At 57.9% G+C, this 18,007-nt stretch overlaps 3 protein-coding genes across 9 annotated transcripts in view; 2 read left to right on the top strand and 1 right to left on the bottom strand.

Annotated features, from left to right (window-relative positions):
• Nucleotides 1-5,887, top strand: part of NOXA1 (NADPH oxidase activator 1) — a 16,621-nt gene extending 10,734 nt beyond the window's left edge. The window contains exons 9-15 of one of the 4 annotated variants that reach the window (XM_057379820.1): nucleotides 691-744; nucleotides 1,818-1,887; nucleotides 2,024-2,082; nucleotides 3,222-3,376; nucleotides 4,348-4,453; nucleotides 4,537-4,660; nucleotides 4,879-5,887. In XM_057379820.1, the coding sequence (XP_057235803.1) occupies nucleotides 691-744; nucleotides 1,818-1,887; nucleotides 2,024-2,082; nucleotides 3,222-3,376; nucleotides 4,348-4,453; nucleotides 4,537-4,660; nucleotides 4,879-4,976 (666 nt within the window). In that variant the 3' untranslated portion in view covers nucleotides 4,977-5,887. Of the gene's footprint in view, nucleotides 1-690; nucleotides 745-1,814; nucleotides 1,888-2,023; nucleotides 2,083-3,221; nucleotides 3,377-4,347; nucleotides 4,454-4,536; nucleotides 4,661-4,878 lie in introns of all 4 variants that reach the window. The other 3 variants (XM_057379819.1, XM_057379821.1, XM_057379822.1) reach the window with 3 other exon arrangements.
• Nucleotides 5,888-6,168: 281 nt separating this feature from the next.
• On the bottom strand, nucleotides 6,169-15,489 carry LOC130581601 (ectonucleoside triphosphate diphosphohydrolase 8-like). Of its 3 annotated transcripts, none has more exons than XM_057379816.1 (10): nucleotides 15,442-15,489; nucleotides 12,032-12,163; nucleotides 11,521-11,638; nucleotides 10,422-10,572; nucleotides 9,768-9,927; nucleotides 9,010-9,240; nucleotides 8,261-8,521; nucleotides 7,775-7,885; nucleotides 7,495-7,629; nucleotides 6,169-6,641 (listed from the first exon to the last, which is right to left on the bottom strand). In XM_057379816.1, exons 2-10 carry the CDS (start codon nucleotides 12,149-12,151, stop codon nucleotides 6,450-6,452), a joined length of 1,479 nt encoding a protein of 492 aa, XP_057235799.1. In that variant the 5' UTR covers nucleotides 12,152-12,163; nucleotides 15,442-15,489; the 3' UTR covers nucleotides 6,169-6,449. The 3 variants fall into 3 exon arrangements, with proteins under 3 accessions (XP_057235799.1, XP_057235801.1, XP_057235800.1); XM_057379818.1 differs by lacking the exon at nucleotides 15,442-15,489 and adding an exon at nucleotides 14,824-14,900; XM_057379817.1 differs by lacking the exon at nucleotides 15,442-15,489 and adding an exon at nucleotides 14,779-14,862.
• Nucleotides 14,972-18,007, top strand: part of LOC130581604 (ectonucleoside triphosphate diphosphohydrolase 8-like) — a 7,798-nt gene continuing 4,762 nt past the window's right edge. Inside the window, exons 1-4 of one of the 2 annotated variants that reach the window (XM_057379823.1) lie at nucleotides 14,972-15,264; nucleotides 16,298-16,442; nucleotides 17,092-17,209; nucleotides 17,817-17,967. In XM_057379823.1, coding sequence (XP_057235806.1) covers nucleotides 16,317-16,442; nucleotides 17,092-17,209; nucleotides 17,817-17,967 — 395 coding nt within the window. In that variant the 5' untranslated portion in view covers nucleotides 14,972-15,264; nucleotides 16,298-16,316. Of the gene's footprint in view, nucleotides 15,265-15,720; nucleotides 15,781-16,297; nucleotides 16,443-17,091; nucleotides 17,210-17,816; nucleotides 17,968-18,007 lie in introns of those variants that run through there. The other variant, XM_057379824.1, reaches the window with a different exon arrangement.

Here is an 18,007-nt window from a genome sequence, read left to right as displayed (position 1 = left end):
TCCTTCCCTCCTTCCCTCCTTCCCTCCTTCCTTCCTTCCCTCCTTCCTTCCTTCCCTCCTTCCCTCCTTCCTTCCTCTGCTGTGACATAAGCAATTAGCATATTCCTAAGTGATAAAGGAATAGAGATGGAAATATTTGATTTCTTAAGCTGGCCATGCTATGACAATCAAAGCATTCAGCAGAGCCTGAAGCATCTGGAGTTAACAGGGAACAGTTACACAAGTGTCTGGATGTGCTGGTTGACTGCTCACTGAAGTGCCAGATGAAAGTCAATGTAGAAAAAATAAAAATTTACTCTGGACAGAAAAAAAAAGTTTTGTAAGCAAAAAATTACAATTGACATGAACAGCAGTGATTGTCAGAAGACACAGAAATGCTGCTGGACTGGTATCCATGGACATCCATGCTGCTGTCTGCCTGAGCAGCTGTTTTGCGAGCAGATTTGATGCATGTTTGGCCTGTTCCACTGCAGCCACTCCATCAGCAGCTCTGCTCCCAGCAGGAGAAGATGCACAAGGACTGTTGGGTTTTGTCCATCAGTTTCTGAGCACAGGGCACTAGGGTGGCTGGGAGTGASCCCAGGCCCCCTGGGCACAGCGGTGTGGCCGTGGGTGACCAGCAGTGCCGGGGGCTGGGCTGGGGTCACTGGGCTCCTCTCTCAGCTTGCTCTGCTCTGTGTCCCTCTGCAGAAGCTGSACATCCCGAGCTCTCTACTGGAGCCTGCCTCAAGGATGGACAAATGGGTGAGCTGGCAACCTTGCAACCAGGAGAGGGAGGGACTAAGACATTTGGGTGACTTATCTGTAAGATTTTCATAGGACAGGACAACTCTGTGGGAGAAGCATAGAGTATGCAACACTGAGACTGTGGACTGAAGGCCAAGTGCTCTTGAACAACAGAAGAGTCAGGAGTAGGAAAAATGTCCTTTTACAAATATACATACATTGGATCTCTTTACAGCAAAACTTGTGGGCTTGGACACAAGCCAAGCCTGTATCACAGTGGTTTGTATCTCAGCCTGGTCTAGGTGTTGTTATCCCTTTCTTGCCACGGGCTGATGGAAAGGACAAAGGAAGCAGCTGCCCTGGTTCTCCTGCCTCCTGGAACTTACTGAACCACTGGAACTCCCTGAGGAATTWGAGGGCCTGAGGCACAGGCTCATCCAGCCTGCTCCCCTGATGGCAACAGCCACCAGGTGCAGCAGGGAGTGGGTGGGGAGAGCTCCCAGCTTCTGCTTCAGCAGCACAGGGAGAGCAGGTGAATCTCCTSCAGTGGGACAGGAGTGCCTTGAATAGGCCCTGCTTTCTGCCCTGGGGCCATGTGCCACTCACCTTTGACTCAGGAAAACTTCATCTGCAATCTCCATAGCCACACATCATCCCTGTCATTTTCCATCTGAACCCAGCATGGAAAGGTGCAGCTCTGCCCTGTTTCCTGCGAGGGATTTTTCAAGCACATGGTTGTTCTGATGTTGCTATGGTTTTTTTAATTGCTATTTTTTTCCCCTCAAAATGACTCCCTGGCACACACTTGGGCGTTTGCTCCATGGATGTGTCACTGTGAACCAGCTCAAGYGGGGAGAGCCCTCAGCAGTGTGAGCAACCTCCTGTTCCAGCACCACCCCAGCAGGGAGCAGGGGGCCTAGGCAGTATCCCACGAACCTCTGCCTGCTCCACCTCATCCAACCATTGATGATCTGCTCTCCCTGGGGTTACATCCACACATCTGTAGCTGGCTGCAGCCTGTCACACACCAGCCTTAGCCAGGCTCCTGTGTTTTCCGCTCTCTTCTTTCTGATGTTGCTCTGTTGCAGAAGATCAGCACTGGGATTCCCCTKCCTCCTGCCCAGGTGCCTCCCAGCCGTCTCCACGTGAAGCAGAAGCCAGGTAGTCCCTGAGCAGGGACCTCAGTGGGTGAAGCTGTGCCCAAACCCCACTCTTTAGGGSCTGTGGGGTGGTGGTGGTCCCACTGCAGCCTCTGCTGACTGCAGGGCTGTTCCCCTGCCCCTGCTCTGTTCTGCAGATCCTCCTGGGGGAGAAATCGCCTCTGTCAATGATGCCAATGCCCAGATGGACTCCAAGGTGAGGTGTTCCATCGGCTGAAGCTGGCACAGCCTCAGGAGACCAGGGCTGTGAAAAATGCAAGGTTCTTGCCCAGATCCTCCAAAATTCTTGAGCTGCTCCCAAATCACAGAAAAAAAAWTTCCTCTGATCACTTTTCCATTCTTAAGGGAGGGTTCCATGTGTTCTTTCCTCCCACTTTGTGATGATCCCACTTCGTGAGACAGCCGAAGGCTGACCTGTTGCCACACTCTAAGGCACTGGGAGCACCAAACACATCAGAGTTCTCATGCACATGTTTTATAGCCCACTTTGCAAGAGGCAGGTGTCTTTGAACATCCTGCTGTCCCTTCCCCCCTCTTCCTGTGTGCCATTTTCAGTCCCTATCGGTCTGGATGGCATAGTTCATTCATATTTGCCTTGTGGGATAATGTCCTGTGAGGAACCTCCATGTCATTGCCAACCCATGTGTGGTAGCCCTGGACTCACCCCTGTGGCCCCTGGGGACATAATCTCTGTCCCCCAGCTTCAGGTCAGCTCTGCCACCCCTTTTTATAGGGCTTTTGGGGTAATTTTGTCAGCTGTTGTTCAGCCAGAAGGCAACACAACAGAGGAATGTGGCTGCTCCTTGCCAGCTGGCTGGAGGAATTGGGGCCCTGCTCATATAATTTTGGGTTTAGGAGGTACCTGTAAAATCAGAACCAAAAACAAACAGGGTTTCTGGATCATGGGAGGAATATTTGATCCCAGGCTTTGAATCCAGAGTTCTCTCTTTGAAATTCAGGTCTGCATTTTTACAATGTTTTACCATGACATGGCAGCACAGAGATGAGGGGATGTGTCTGTGCCACCTCTCGGTGTGAGAGCAGATACTGTCAGCTGGGCTTGTTAGTCAGTTGTGGTTCTTCTGAGTCCATGAACTTCATGGTCAGTCTGSGTTCTTCCCCRGAGGGTGCTGGCACTGCCCAGGCTCYCCAGGGAATGGTCCYGGCCCCGAGGCTGCCAGAGCTCCAGGAGCGTTTGGACAGCGCTGCCAGGGATGGACAGGGTGGGGYTGTTGGGGKGTCTGGGCAGGGCTGGAGTTGGACTGGATGATYCTGGTGGGTCCTTCCAACTCAGGATTCTCTGATTCGGGCTCTGACTGACCACATTCCCTGCAGATGCTGCCATGGCACGGGGAGGAGCGGCCGGCRGTGCTGCGGGTGTGCTGCGAGTGCTCGCTGGTGCTGCGGGCRGGCGAGGCCCCGGCGCTGCCGCTGCTGCGGGCGCTGCTGCGGGACCGCTTCGCTCAGCAGGCACAGCAGGGCACGCTCAGGTACGGGCATGGGGGGCGGCACTTCAGCACATGGGCAGCCAGCTGCCTCTGCTCCCCTGGGAACATTTACCTGGGGCTGAGGGCCCCGCTCCAGCAAAGATGTGAGCATGCAGTGCTTGGAGGGCAAAGGTTACCGTGGCTTTGGGGTGACAACAGCGTGATCCCCATGGTGGAGTGCATGCTGTTCCTCCTGTAAWTCCCCTCCCAGTACATRAAGGCCTCAAGGRGASCTGGAGAGGGACTTAGGACAAATACACRRAGTGACAGGACAAGSGGGAATGGCTTCGAACTGACAGAGGGYTGGGATATTGGGAAGGAATTCTTTAATATAGAGTGGTGAGGCCCAGGCACAGGTTGTTAACAGAAATTGTGGACTCCTCATCCCTGGAACTGTTCAMGGCCTGATTGGATGGGGCTTAGAGCAGCTTGGTACAGTGAAAGATTCCCTGCCCATGGCAGGGGGTARAACTAAATTTCCWTTAAGATTCCTTCCAAYCTAAACCRYTCTATGACTGTGAATCTATGGGCCTAGGAAACCTAAAGGATATTTCCTAGGAAACCATACCATGGTCAAGAAAAAGGGGAAACGGAAGGAAAAACTGTGCAGATGCATCTGCTGCATATTGGATTTTCTCCCACTCAGCYTTTGCAGTAACAAGGATCAATGCAGAGCAGTGTGAGAGGCAGATCCTGGGGTGAGGTTTCCCTCACTATGACACCCATGGGGACACACAGTGGTGTCAGGGAAGTTTAAGATCTTTCCTTCAAATTAGTGTGTGAGGAGGTGACAGTGTCACTCCCCGCGGTCCCATTTCTGCTGCTGAGCATGTGCGGTGGCCCCATGACATTGTGCAAGGGGACAAGCTGGCCTGAAAAGGGGACTGTGAAGAMTGAGGGAGGCAGAAGGCTGGGCTTGCCTCCATGTTTGGCATTAAAGGAGATKATTTGCTCAGATTAATGAACTCTTGCAGCTACAGGCTCCCGGATGGCACAAAGATGGGGACAGTGTCGGGAGAGGAGGACCTTGGGCAGATGTGGCAGCAGCTGGTGGATGGCAGGCTGACACTCTGCTGCCAGGTGCGTGGGCTGGGGACTCTCTGCTGGGCTGGGCTCTGGGCTCTGCTTTGCCTTTCAATCTCCCTGCTGGCTTTCCTCTGCAGGACTCAGACTCCCACTTGRGCAGACCTGTTCTCTACCGGATGCTGGCTCAGCACTCCTACCTGGCACAGGGTCCGGGAGACCTGGAGTTCAGCAAGGGAGATGTGCTGGATGTCCTCTCTGAAGGTAGCTGTCCAGCCCTGCTGCAAGGCCAAGCTTTTGGAGTCTGCTGCAGGAAGGGACTGGGGAAAACACAGCCTCTCCTGTGCTGTCTCAGGTTCATACTCTCAGGAAGTACAGGCTTGCACTGRGTGCTGCCCAGAGTTAAGTTCCAGCCATGAAAACCCTCACTAGCCTCACTCCTAATGGACCAGGGCTCACTCCTGTTCTTTTATGTTTTCCAGTGAATGAGGACTGGCTGGAAGGATGCTGCAATGGCAAGACTGGCATCTTCCCCAARTGCTTTGCCACCCAGAGCAGCTGTGATGCTGCCTTCCTATAGCAAACAGGAGCCTTTTCCTGCCTGCCTGCWCCCCCAGGGGTGGGAGACACTGGTCCCAGCTCATTGGGGCCCCAGCCAGCACAGCCAGGAGCTCTGCCATACYTGGACAGGGGCTATCTCCCACTTGCAGCTCCATGGGGTTAGCTCCAGCCGTGAAGGCATTTCCTACAGCCTTTTTACAGCATTTTTACCTCATGCTTACACTGCCAAGGACGTGTCTGTACAGAGCAGAGAGTAGGGAGARGGATCTGGTGTTTGGGAATTGTCCATGGGGCAGCTCAGACTGCTGGGTAGGAAGATGTTCCCCTGGGTGGGCGGAGGTGGAAGTCTTCATCCCCTCTCCCTTGTTGCACACGTTTAGCCTGGGAAGGCTGAGCCTCACTGCCGAAGCTGAGGGAGGCTGCCTGGGAGAAGGGCCTGTTCCCCAGGCTCTTGGATCACAGAACTTTATCTCCAYCAGCCAGAGATGCGCTTTCAAAAGGCTCGTGGAACCAGTTTGCAGTGGGATTAATGGGATAACACCATTAAGTTAGGACCACCAGGCTTCCACAGCAAATGCCCTGCGGATCAGACTATTCTTTGGCCAGATGTCTTGAGTACTTTGCTTAAGCCCTAAGTCCAAGGTGGGATCTTGAAGCAAAAAGAAGAGGCATTTGTAGAATCCCCACTGCTCAGAGCAGGGCTGTGGGAGAGCCCTGGAGTCCCTGGGGATAGGGCTGGCTGAGAAGTGATGTGCTGGRCTGGTACTGCAAGGACTGAGCCCTGTCTGGTGCCTGCAGCTGAGCTGGGCTGGGCTCTACTGATTTAAATAAAATACTCAAGTGCCTGGAGCTGGAACCTCTTCTGCATTTGGTRTCTTGACAAAGCTGGGCAGTGTAATTTGAATATAAAATAAACCCTGAGCCAGAGTTGGCAACTCTTAAATCAACTTCCACTTGTGTTTTTCTGCTGAGATATGCCAGTAAGTATTTTTAAAGACAGCTGACAGTGTCTTTGGGAAAAGATTCTGTCACATAATATAAAAATACTGCACATCTTGCACAGGACAGGATACAGATGATGTCATCCCTCTGCTCAGAGTTGRGTGCCCACCATGGTTCTCCATTTCCAGTTGCCTTGCAGGGCTGTTGGGAGCATAGCCCAACAGGACTGGGAATGCCTAGGAAACTGCTAGGCTGAGCAGTGACATTCGTATTTGAAAAACAAAACTGATTTTATTTCTAGTTTGTTTTTTTTCTGGCTTCATCCAGCCAGCAAGTCACAGTCAGCTTTTGGCAGTCAGATTAAAGGAGTCTTCCTCTTGCAGAGAGATCAAGACACCTTTGTCATCTTCAACATTCACAGAGATGACCCAGTCAGATCTCCTGAGMAATGGAGATGGGTCTAATGCCCTCACTCTTCTCCACTTTCCACTTCTTCTGCACCACTTCCCTGCCTGGTTTGGTGGGCAGCATGCCTCTGGTCAGGAGGGAGCTACTTTATTTTCCAGAAACAGTGCAGGGAAACGGCCACCAGGCCTGCCACGATAGCCAGCACAAGGAAGGAGACTGCCCCTGCCCACAGGCCGGGCTGGTGGCCCTTGACGTGCTGCAGAGCCTCAGCAGGGATCATGTTGGTGAAGTTCAGCATGAAGCCCAGCGTCCAGCCGATGTCTGTGTTTGCTGCCTGAGGGGAGACAGCACAGGGCATCAGGCACAAGTGCCTCTCYGAGGTACCAGTGGCTTTGGTGCAAGGGGCTGAGGGGCACCTCTCCCATGAGCTGTCCCAGCTGCCATTGCACATGGGCACCGGGGCTGTGRTGAGCCTGACCTTGCCAGCAGCAGTTGCACAAAGAGCTTTCCTGTCCCCTCTTCTGAGGGCTAAGGGACAGCTGAGCATGAACTGCTCTGATCCGGGTGTGCCTCTGTGACCTGCACATGATTTCACATCTGGGCTTTCCTTCATGCCCATCATCCTTCTAATTTGGCTGCAGAATTGGTAAGGTCAGAAAAGACCTTTGAGATCATCGAGTGCTACATGAACCCAGCAGCACTACTACTAAGTTCACTACTAAGCCATGTCCTCAGCTGCCAATTCACACAGGGAGGGGGACTCCACCACTGCCTGATCCTTTCCATGAAAAAAATTTYCTAGTACCCAACTAAGCTTCCCCTGGTGCAACCYRAGGCTGTCTCTTCTCATCCTGGRAATACTCTGGCCAGGCCATACTCTGGTTCAAAGTGGTCATGGGGCCACCATCACCTCTCTGATAGCAACATCAGAGACCAAAGTGGCCAAATCCCACTCTGCTTTTCCCTGACCCSCTTAAAATCAGTTAGATTCACAGCAGAGAAGGTGGAACATGGGCTGGGTCAGAGGTTTGGGGGTGAGTAAGGAGGAGTGAAGCTCTGCTGGGATCCCTGGAGAGCACCCATGAAACAGGGACAGTTTCTAGCACAAAGGACTCCCGGGGTGCTGCTGCTGAACACTGCCAGGGCAGGGACATGGCTGCCCTGTCCCACTACCCAAAGGTGTTTACCTGCCTGCTGAAGTGGATGTTGCTCCAGGTGTGCTCATTGAACTTGTAGCCATCAAGCAGCAGCGTCAGGATGTAAATGGCCACGGAGCAGTATGTGTGCAGGTACTTCCTGTCCTGTGGGAAGCTTTGCACCAGCTGCGGGGCAGCAGGGCASCAGTGAATGAGAGAGATGCTCAGAAACCCTCYCYGGCCCAGGRAACAGCAGAGCTTGTGCTCCAAGGRCAGACATTWGGGACAGAACAAGMACAAGGTTCCTGGCTGCCCTTCACAGGGCTCTCACCTCTGTCCAGTTCCTCCTGCAGAAGGACAGGACGGTGGAGTTGACATCGCTCAGAGACTGCTGGYGGGTCAGGTTCAGGAAGTGGAAGGTGTAGTAGAACCCAGCAAAGGCCTGGGAGACAAGGGGACATGGTGAAAACCACAACTCCTTCCTCACCTGAAAAAAGACCAAGGAGCCCCTCGTGCCTGGGGACAGAGTGTCATATAATTCCCAGGGTTCTGCATCTGGCATCCCATTGATGGTCTATGGGAAAGTCTCAGAGATGGGTGACAGCACTGGGGCTGCTCTGCACTCTGAGCTGGCTCTGCCCACTTCCCTCAGGGAAGRCTGGGACATGGCAGGAGGCAGGAGTTGACTGCCAGCATAGGAGGAGAGGTTTGCAGATGGAACCAGGTCTGAGGTCCCCTCTCTCCCCAGGGCAGTGGCAGTAGAGACCCCCACTCTCTGTGATCCCCCTCCCCCAGCTGTGGGGATGTGGCTGCTTACGAAGAACTGTCCCCTGACGGGGGGCTGATAGACCCCGTTGAAGCCGCACGGCCACTGCGCCCCGCAGCTGAAGTTGAAGAGTGTCCGGACGGCCGTGCCACACGCGGCTGGCTCCCCTGTCCCCGTCACCGTCAGGACRCGCTCAGGGCTGGCCGAGCTGGGCGCACGCACACAGGGGCTGTCATAGAGCTCTGCCACAGTGACGTTCTCCTGGTASCCACGGGGGTAGCAGGGGTGGGAGAACTGGGCACTCCGGCTGGCCTGGAGAGAGACACAGCCATTAATGGGGTGGGGATGYCACCGGGACCTTTCCCACAGCCCATCCCAAACAGCAGCACCCACGCCCCAGGAGGATCGGATGTGTCCCACCCGAGAGCTCCCCGAGCATCCYTGGCTCCCACAGCGCTGGGCTCTGCCTGTGTCCCTGGACAGTTGTGCCAAGACTGTGCTGAGAAATCTCTCTCTGGGCAGGATTTGAGCGAGAGCGGCACAATGGTGACAGCGAAAAACCTACGGACACTGCTGGGCTTGGGAAATGACACAAAATGCCAGCCCAGGCCAAGATGTGGGGAGAAGAGAGCCCTGGCCTGGAACCAGCCCTGCATTCCACCCAAAGCAGGGATTGTTTTGGTTCCATAGATAAAATCCAAAGCTCTGCCAGTTCCCAACTCTTTGCCCACAGCCGTGCCCAAAACTGCTGCAGGAGATGTTCCATGGCAGTGGGAGGTGGCTGAGCAGCCCCGAGGTACCTGGTGCAGAGCTGCCAGCAGCATCTTCAAGGCCTGGCTCTGCCCGTAGCACAGGTAGCTGTGGCTGTACAGGGAGTAGTTGGTGCCGTAGAGCCGGAAGAACACGGACGTGTTCCTGTCCTCCACGGCCACCCCGGGCTGGAAGGTGATTTGTGTCGAGGCACCGCCCAGGTCCAGAGCCCCCAGAATCTCGGTGTCCTGGGGMTGTTCCCAAATTCCTGCAAAGGAGAACTGGCCCCACACACACCGAGSCTTAGGCTGAGCTGCAGGGACTCACAGCCACACTCCCTTCCCTTAAGGACTTTTGGCCTCAGAAGCCCCACAGGGACCTTCCACGTGCTCCTGGCTCCCAGTTTTACCCCTGCCTGCCCACATCCTCTCCAACCCACCCTGACTTCCATGGAGCACTGAGCTGCGGCCTCTTGGCTGCTGCACCTCTGCTGGGATCAGAGACTGAGMAGGGAAAAAGGAACTCTGTCACCCAGAGAGCGGCTGATACTGCTGCCATRTCCCTATGWCCCCAAAATCCACCCATGTGYCAGACCAGGAGAGCACAGGGCCAGGCTGAGCTGGACACAAAGATCCTGTCCATCACATTCATGAGGTTCAATCTGCAGCCCATGAGCAYAGGGGACATTTGGCTGGTGAGCAWTGCCCCAAACCTCCATTCTTGTCTCYTCTGGSARTGAGGAAAYGTGGCTRCAGCTCCAASAGGGATTTGTCCCTGCTCCCCTGCCCTCCCTGTCCCYGAGCTGCACCTTGACGAGTGTCCCCAGCAGGTAGTTGACAGTGATCCAGCCAAAGGAGCCCTCCTCGCTGCCCGTCAGGATCCGAGCGCCRCGGAAATCCACGGGGTACTCCCCGATGGCCTTGGACACCTCGGCAAAGACCCGCTCAGCCTTGGTGCTGTTCTCCTTCCTGCCAACAAAGGGACAAGGCCCTCAGGGGCTGCAGGCCATGCCTGGCAGCTCTGAAGCCGGGCTGGCAGCGAGAGGCTGCTGTGCCTTGCCAAGGAGCTGCTCAGGGACACCTCCCCATCGCTGCCCTGCCTGCACATGGCTCCTGCAAACCCCAAATCCCTCCCCCGGGGCAATGGAATCTCCGTGCAAACGCTGCCTGCGGGCTCTGCTGGAGCCCTGGCACAGCTCATGCCCGTCTGCCAAAGGGGCTCATCCCTCTCTGCGGCTGCAGAGGGCTCGGGGTGTCCCCTGGGCACGGCCGGCGGCTCTGCCAGGCACCCGGAGCACTGCCCAGGGGATGCTCTGCCCATGGCACCCCCAGCCCCAGGGGATGCTCTGCCCATGGCACCCCCGGGCCCAGCCCCGTGCCCCAGTGCCCGATGGCGGCCCCGGCCCGGCTGCGGTGCCCGAGCGCCGGGAAGGGCGAAGGGGAAGCTCCGGCAGTGCCGCTACCTCAGCAGCCGCATGCCGGCCGTGGCCCCCAGGTACGTGGGCGTCTCCCGYTGCTGCTCGGCCGGGACGATCTCCATGGCCTTGTCCAGGCARGGCTTCAGGCTGGCGCCAGCCCCCGCAGGGTCGTCCGCATAGCTGGAGATGCCAGGTCCTGCCAGAGGGAACCGGGGATGGAGAGAGCCCAGTGCCACCCTGCASGGACAGCACCTGCCCAGGGGACACGTCCACCCAGAAATCCCACAGGGTTTTTTTTTTTGCGTAGAGTGYGTAGTCGCAGCCTTGCCAGGGGTGTCCCTGGCAGCTCCAGAGCTGTCCTGCCCGGGGGCAGCAGTGTGCCCCAGCTCCTGTGCRGGCAGAGCGGGCGGGCATGGCCAGCCAGTCCAGCAGCACTCAGGGACAAACACAGCTGTGCCCCGGTTCCCTGAGGAAAGGGCAGGCTCTCCTGCATCCTGCTGCAAGGACACATGGGCTGACAGGTGCCCAGTGGTGCCCTCTGCACAGCCTGCCTGAGTCCCTGTTTTTAGAGGCTGGCACTGGATCTGAGARCCCAGCATGGCCCTGCAGTGGGTAGGGACAGAATCTGGGGTGGAAATATCACTCTTTATCTTCCCGAGAGCTTTGCACTCAATGTGTGCCGTTAGCCCAGGCAGCCCTTCCATTACACTTTGCCCTCAGCCAGACCTTTGCCATTAACCAGTAACCACCACACCRCTGCTGCCGAGTGGGACACGAGGGCAAGCTGAGTTCTGAGCCCTCTCGTCCCTGCCCAGGTGCCTCTGCTGGGGACCTGGTGGCCTTTGCCAGCCCTGGCCCAACTCTCTATACCATTGATCTGATCCTACATCTGCTCTCTAGCCTGGTCCTTTCCTCCAGAGAGACTTGGCCTTAGGCCAAAGCCTGACAGCACTTTTGCAATAGGAATAAATGCTGCTGTGGGTATTTAAAAATGCTCAACAAAAAAATTAGCATTTACCACACCTGGCATGAATCAGCTTTGGTGTGGGGAACAGCCATGCAGGGGAACACCAAGGCTGGCCAGCCCCAGAGTCCCCCAGGTGAGCTGGGCACGGAGAGGGAGGACAGATCCTGGCACACTCACCAGACACAGAACAGGCCTCCACCTGGGACACAATGCCGGTACCGTTCTCCTTGTCCGCGGGCCACCGGTAGATGTAGAGGGACGTGTGTGTGGAGCCAGCGTCGAACACCAGACCGTACTGGGGGAGGCACAGGGGACAGGGTGTCAGGGGGTGCAGAGCAGCATCATCCACTACAGAGCCAGAGATGCTCCAGGAGAGCCAGAGGAGCCCCTGGTGGCAGGGGAGCCAAACAAGACTGTCACCAGGACAGAGTCTGGTGGCATTGCAGTTACCAGCTGTGCTGGGGACAAGGATCCATCCCAAGCCCCTGGAGCTGGCAGAACTTTGGGATGCATGTGCTGTGGGGCCAGGCACAGTGACCAAACTCAGCCAGACCCACCCCAGGCTGTGCAGAGCTTTGTCCCTGCGTTGGTGACGAACAGCACAGCCTGCCTGAAACCTGGGCAAAATCCAGTATCCCACAGGCAGCCAGCAGCCAAGGGAGAGCTATGCTCCTCCCAAGGACCCTACCTTGGTGCTGGGGGGGAGAAGCACATCCTTCACGTTCACGACACTCAGAATGAGGGCAACGATGCTGCAGACACAGGTGGCTGCCAGGAGACCTGCAATGGCCTTGGCTTTGGAGTCCATTCCTCCTCCAATCTGCAAGGACAGCCCCAGCCCCCAGCTCACACTTCATGGATGGATATGGGATTGTCCCCTTCCCCAGAAATGAAGCCTTTCCCCAGTCTATGGCTGCTCATGGACCTGTTCCAGTAAGGCTGTTGACAGTTTTGGGGTTGGGACACTGCCATTCTGAGCACTCCATCCTTGGAGGATTTCCAGCATGGATTTTTCAGCCCTGCCTTCTCACCGGCAGCCCCTCTGTGCCTGGACCACAGCTCTCAGCCCTGCTCCAACTGCTGTCTGGCTGGCAAGTCAGCATCCTCCTTACCAGCAGCACAACTGGGGGAAACCGGCCACGGCTCACTGGAGTCCCATGCTGGGAGCAGGATGGTGACCTCGCAGGTTCCCAGTGTGACCATCCCCTCTGGGGCACAGAGCCACATCCCTCCAGCACCCCGTGCTGCCACCGCAAAACCCATCCCACAGCGCCTGGGACCAGGTCACATCTGCTGCCCAGCGGGTCCAGACTGTCCCTGAGAGGGTCCTCTCTGCTCCTTGGGGGGGCAGGGAAACAGCATCACCAGCTGTGTCTGCTCCTTGGCCCAGCTCGTGCTGGTGCCACAGCAGGTAAGACACACACAGGGACTGTGTCCATGTCTGCTGTGATCCCCACGCCTCTTCTGCAGCCCCAAGGGCATGCAGGAGGGCAGAGCTCCTGCCAATCTGGGCAAACAGCCCACAGCCAGGCTGGAATGCCCATAGCCATYGCCCTTGAGGTCTGGAGCACTTCCCACCTGTCCAGCAGGGCCCAGGKCCCAGCAGAACCAGCCCCCCATAAGAAATGGCAGCAAAGCCAAGGWGTCTGGTGGTCTGTGACAACCCTAGCACAGGGCAGAGGAGATGGCCACATGCTCAGCACCCCACAGCTRGCCCATATGTGCTTTTTGAAATGCACAACTCTCCCTCCTCATCCTGAACTGCCCTTCCCCATGCTATGAGCCACACAGGCATGCCTGCTGGGAGCTGGGGTGATCTCACTTCACACTCCATGAAAACTGTGGATGTCCTGAGAGCCTGGGTACAGCCCAGGGATGTGGTTTAACCCCACCAGTGCTTTGGGGGGAACCTGGAGCTGTTGCTTGGCTACGCAATTCCCCTTTGAGTAAAACCCCTGAGAAATTCCCCTGCCCTTCTCCCAGGTCAGTGGAAAGACTTTTGGTAAGGCCAAAGGAGATGCTGGTTCCTATTKTGGAATCAGCATCTCCAGTAATGAACAAGGGTGACCAATCTCTTGCGTGGCATGAGATGCACAGCAATGAAGAGCAGYCACTGTTCTGGCCCATGCCATGAGACATGGGGCTACTGAAACCCCTTCTCAGACTTTATACAACAGCCAGGAGCCCTCCCTCCACAGGGGCYATGGCCAGAAGAGATCACAGGGATGCAGCTGATGAATCCCTGTCACAGAAACAGGGAATCATTAAGGATCTCTTTGAGACAACAAAGTGGTCATCGATTCAAAGTGATCTCAGAGKCCAATCATTAACCCAACACCACCATGATAACCACTAAACTATGTCCCTAGCTGTCACATCTCCAGTYCCACCAGCCCTGCTGGAGTGTGCCCAGATGTAACTGTGTCATTGGGATGTGATTTGTGTGCTCCAGATAACAAACAAAGCAAAGGCAGAAGTTCCCAGCCCAGTCTACATCCTGGAAAATTCTGTCCCAGGGACTGTGSAATGGAAGGACATGAACTGGTGATAAATTTCACATCCTGCATCTGGGARAAGGTGGGAAATGGGCTCCTCCTGCTCTGGTAGGGACTAATTCCCACTTTGACTGGACAGGAGGCAACATTCAAAGGCAGCACAGAGCCAGCTCTCCCAGTGAGGAGAGCAGGGCACAGGAAGGGAGCCCAGCTGGCTGAAAACAATGTGAGAAGCTGGTCCATMTGCCCAGCCTTTCTGTGGCATCCGGGAGCTGGTGAGCTCCAACATGTGCTGCCATCCATGCAGTTCAGGGAGGAGCAGGACAGGAAGGTGGTGCTGGTGCCTCCAGAGCTGCAGAGGAGGCACGATGCTGCTCTGTCCCTGCACATTTCCAGGTGTGGGAAGTTCTCAGCTGTGCCCAGCACCTGGACCAGGGCTGCACTCGTTTTTGTAGGACTGGGCATGATGAAGGGCTTGTCAAACACCCTGTGGGACATCCCTCACTTGCAGCATCGCTGTGCACAGGGAGCAGGGCSTCCAGAATTGGGGCAAAAGGCACAGAGCCACAGCTGGATCTAAACTGCCTGCTGCTCAGGAAAATGGGGAGCTGACTTCCCACTGGGCACATCTGGGAATTTAAAGTCAAAGGGGTTCTGAAGGTTCTGAGAGGGTGACTGTGGATGCCAGGAGCATCCTTGCGAGGCAGAGCAGTTTCCTGCACCCCACCTCCCACCAGCGCTTGGCAGTGCCCTCCGTGCCCGGTCCTGTCCCATCCAGTGGCCAGTGGCCGCCCCAGCCCTCTCTCCCTGCCCCAGCAGACACGGAGCGTGCTACCCCCAGCACCGCCGCCGCTGCTGCCCAGGGCCCGCTCCCAGCCCAGCTCCATGGAGGGGCAGCAGCCCCCGACCCCAGCTCTCCCCGGCGCCTGCCCCGGCTCACCCCCGCGGCTCAGGCCGCCGCTCCGGCCCCGGAGTCAGCGCGTACCTGGAGCTGCAGTCCGCTCCTGGGACAAAGGCTGCCCCGCCGGCGCGTCCCTCCCCTTGGCCCCGGACCAGCAACCTGCCAAGGGGAGCGCTTGTCCGGGAGGCACCGGGGCCGTGGCTGGAGAGCCGGGGTGAAGGACCGTCCGGGTTAACCACTTCGCCGCTGGAGGAGCGGCACAGCCCGGCGCGCTCAGCCCGGGAGCGGGGGAGCTGCGCTGCCCGCGGGGATCAGAGAGGGGGCAGATCGCAGGGAGCCCCTGCCCGCGGCAGCGCCTGGCCCGGCTGAGCTCCGGCAGTCCCCAGGCATCCCTGCCAGACCTGCGAGGGGCCGAGCCTGCCCTGTCACCCTGCTGTCACCTGGCTCTGCTGTCACCAGTGCCCCGCTACCGGCAGAGCCAGGCTGGCAGCGGGGCTCGGCACAGAAACAGGAAGGACCTGACAGGTGAAGACCTCACCCCACAGCCATCCCCACAGTCAGGGACTGAACTGTCCCCACGACTCGGGAGCCTTTCCCATTGCCKGGGTCCTGTCTGTCCCCATGGCCAGGACCTGTCCCCTGGTCTTGGGACAGKGCAGGCAGGGAGCTGGCTGGGTGCRGGCAGAGATGCGGCAGACATACCGGCAGTGCACGGACAGAGGTGCGGGCAGAGGTGTGGGAGTGTGGTGCAGGCAGGGGGAAGGCAGGGAGCAGGCACTGTACAGCAAAGGCACGGGCAGAGGCAGGGGCAGGCCGGGGGCGGGTGTCCGGTGCCRGCAGCCCCGAGCTCCCCGCTCCCTCCGCCCGCGGCATTGCCCAGAGCCCGCCCCGGCCGGGGCCGGACCCGGACGTCCGAGAGCGCCTCCGCTTCGCTTTCGCTTCGCTCCGCTCGGCCGGGGCGGGCCGGGCCCGGGACCGGAGGGGAACGGGCTGTGTCCCGATTGCCTCCCCACCGAGGGACGGAGAGGGCTCCGGGCACAGGTACGGGAAGGCCGGACCGTGGCAGGCTGGAGCTTCGCCCCTGCCTCTTCCCGGCGGCTCGGGGCTACACAAGTTTACGGTCTCCACTCCCGCCCGCCTCGTGTCCCACGGGGTCACTAAAGCCGTGAATGTACCCCGAACTGCCGGGAGAAGGGGACCCCGGGAGGGGCTGCAGGCTCGGGGCAGCGACGGGCGGGTTGGGGCTACCCTGGCAAAGCCCCTCCCTCCTCGCAGACCCTCCCAAAACTATCCCGTCCCACAGACCCGCCTAAAGATCCCCCCTCCCACAAATCCTCCCAAAGACTATCCCGCCCCACAGACCCGCCTCCCACTGACCATCCCTCCCCCCAAATCCTCCTCCTAAAGACCCTCCCTCCTCACACACCCTCCTCCCAAAAGCCAYCCCTCCCCACAGTCCCTCTCTGCAGACCCTCCTCCTAAAGACCACGCCTCCCCGCAAACCTCCCAGAGACCATCCGTCGCCAGTGACCCCTCCCAAACCCATCCCCTCCTACAGACCTCCCCAAAGAGCATCGATGTCGCCGCGCCTGCTCAGGGCGGTGGGCTGGGGCTCGGCGGCCGTGCTGGGTGTGCTGGCGGCGGCCGTTTTCGTCCTGGTCCTGACCCCGGCAAAGGATGCTGTCCTTCCTACCAGGATCAAAGTAGGTGTCCAGTGAGAGCTGGGGGACCCTGGGAATGCCACCAGCCCCTTTCCACCTCTCATTCTTCCATCAGCCCTGCCTTCCTCTCAGCTTGCAAGTTTCCCCATAACCAGCCCAACTTCTCAGGGCTTAACCTCATCAAGGTGGCACTGGGCAGACCAACCTCCCCCAAACCACAGTCCTGGCTGTTTGCTAAGGGTGGGAGAGAGAAGCGCAGCCTGCTCCCCACAGCTGCTCCATCTGTCTCCCAKGCACTCTCTTCCCTGTTTTCAGACGTCCAAGTCACCTGTTGGGTTTGCACTTCTCTCCCCTGCTTCTTTCTGCTGCCGGTCTAGTAAAAAATGTCAGATTTTGTGAGATTTGCCAGAGGCCTGTGAGCAGCCAGAGCCCTTTGGGACATGGCTGGATGCCTTCCTGCTCTGCGACTCACCCCGCTGACCCGCGTGTCCTTCCTGAGCCGTAACTCGCTGGAGTGGCGAAACCGGGGCTGTAAGAGGTGGAGCAGGGCTGCTGAAGGGAGGGTGGACGTGCAGACCTCTGCTGCTCACGGTCACACATGGGAAGCAGGAGCAGGAGCTCTCAGAACMCCCCGTGGCACTTGGTGCACCCCAAGCAGGCTGTGACCCCCTGTCCCCTCTGCCTCCCCCAGTACGGTCTGGTGTTTGATGCTGGCTCCACACACACRTCCCTCTACATCTACCGGTGGCCCGCGGACAAGGAGAACGGTACCGGCATTGTGTCCCAGGTGGAGGCCTGTTCTGTGTCTGGTGAGTGTGCCAGGATCTGTCCTCYCTCTGTCCCAGCCTCCTGGATCGCTGTCCCAAGTTTGCCTGCAATGAGCTAAAGGAGATGGCCCTGTGAGGAACCACAGAAAGGGYTAGGGGAAGGTCTGCACCTGAGCAAGCCCTGCAGTCACTGTGGGTGCAGAGGTGGGTGAGGAATTTGGCCCCAGATAGCTCAGGTCCTTTCAACCAGTCCTGTCTGCATGAGCATCACCTCACAGCTTGAGATCCTGGATGTGCACTTTGCTCCTTTCCTCTGCCTCAGCTCCCTTGGCTCTTCGCCCCACAGAACCTGGACACACCCATTTCCATAATACGCAGGTTTGTGTGCCTGCAGGGCATTCCAAAAGCTCCTCACAAATCCCTGCACAATCCGGTGTCACCGCTTGGGTGGCTCCTGCTGATCCCTGGGGCAGCACTTTGCATTTGGTGTCYGCACAGCACCAACCACAGTGGGGTTTGGGGTTCTGATGGGACATCTGGGTTTGTCTGTGGAGCTCCCTGGGCAATTCTAGGTGGACGTGTCCCCTGGGCAGGTGCTGTCCCTGCAGGGTGGCATTGGGCTCTCTCCATCCCCGGTTCCCTCTGGCAGGACCTGGCATCTCCAGCTATGCGGACGACCCTGCGGGAGCTGGCGCCAGCCTGAAGCCTTGCCTGGACAAGGCCATGGAGATYGTCCCGGCCGAGCAGCAGCGGGAGACGCCCACGTACCTGGGGGCCACGGCCGGCATGCGGCTGCTGAGGTAGCGGCACTGCCGGAGCTTCCCCTTCGCCCTTCCCGGC

Source organism: Malurus melanocephalus, unplaced genomic scaffold (assembly GCF_030028575.1).
Source record: "Malurus melanocephalus ecotype Western Australia unplaced genomic scaffold, MMel_1.1 scaffold_424, whole genome shotgun sequence".
Classification (NCBI taxonomy): Eukaryota; Metazoa; Chordata; class Aves; order Passeriformes; family Maluridae; genus Malurus; species Malurus melanocephalus.
This window is presented reverse-complemented; position numbering and strand designations above follow the sequence as displayed.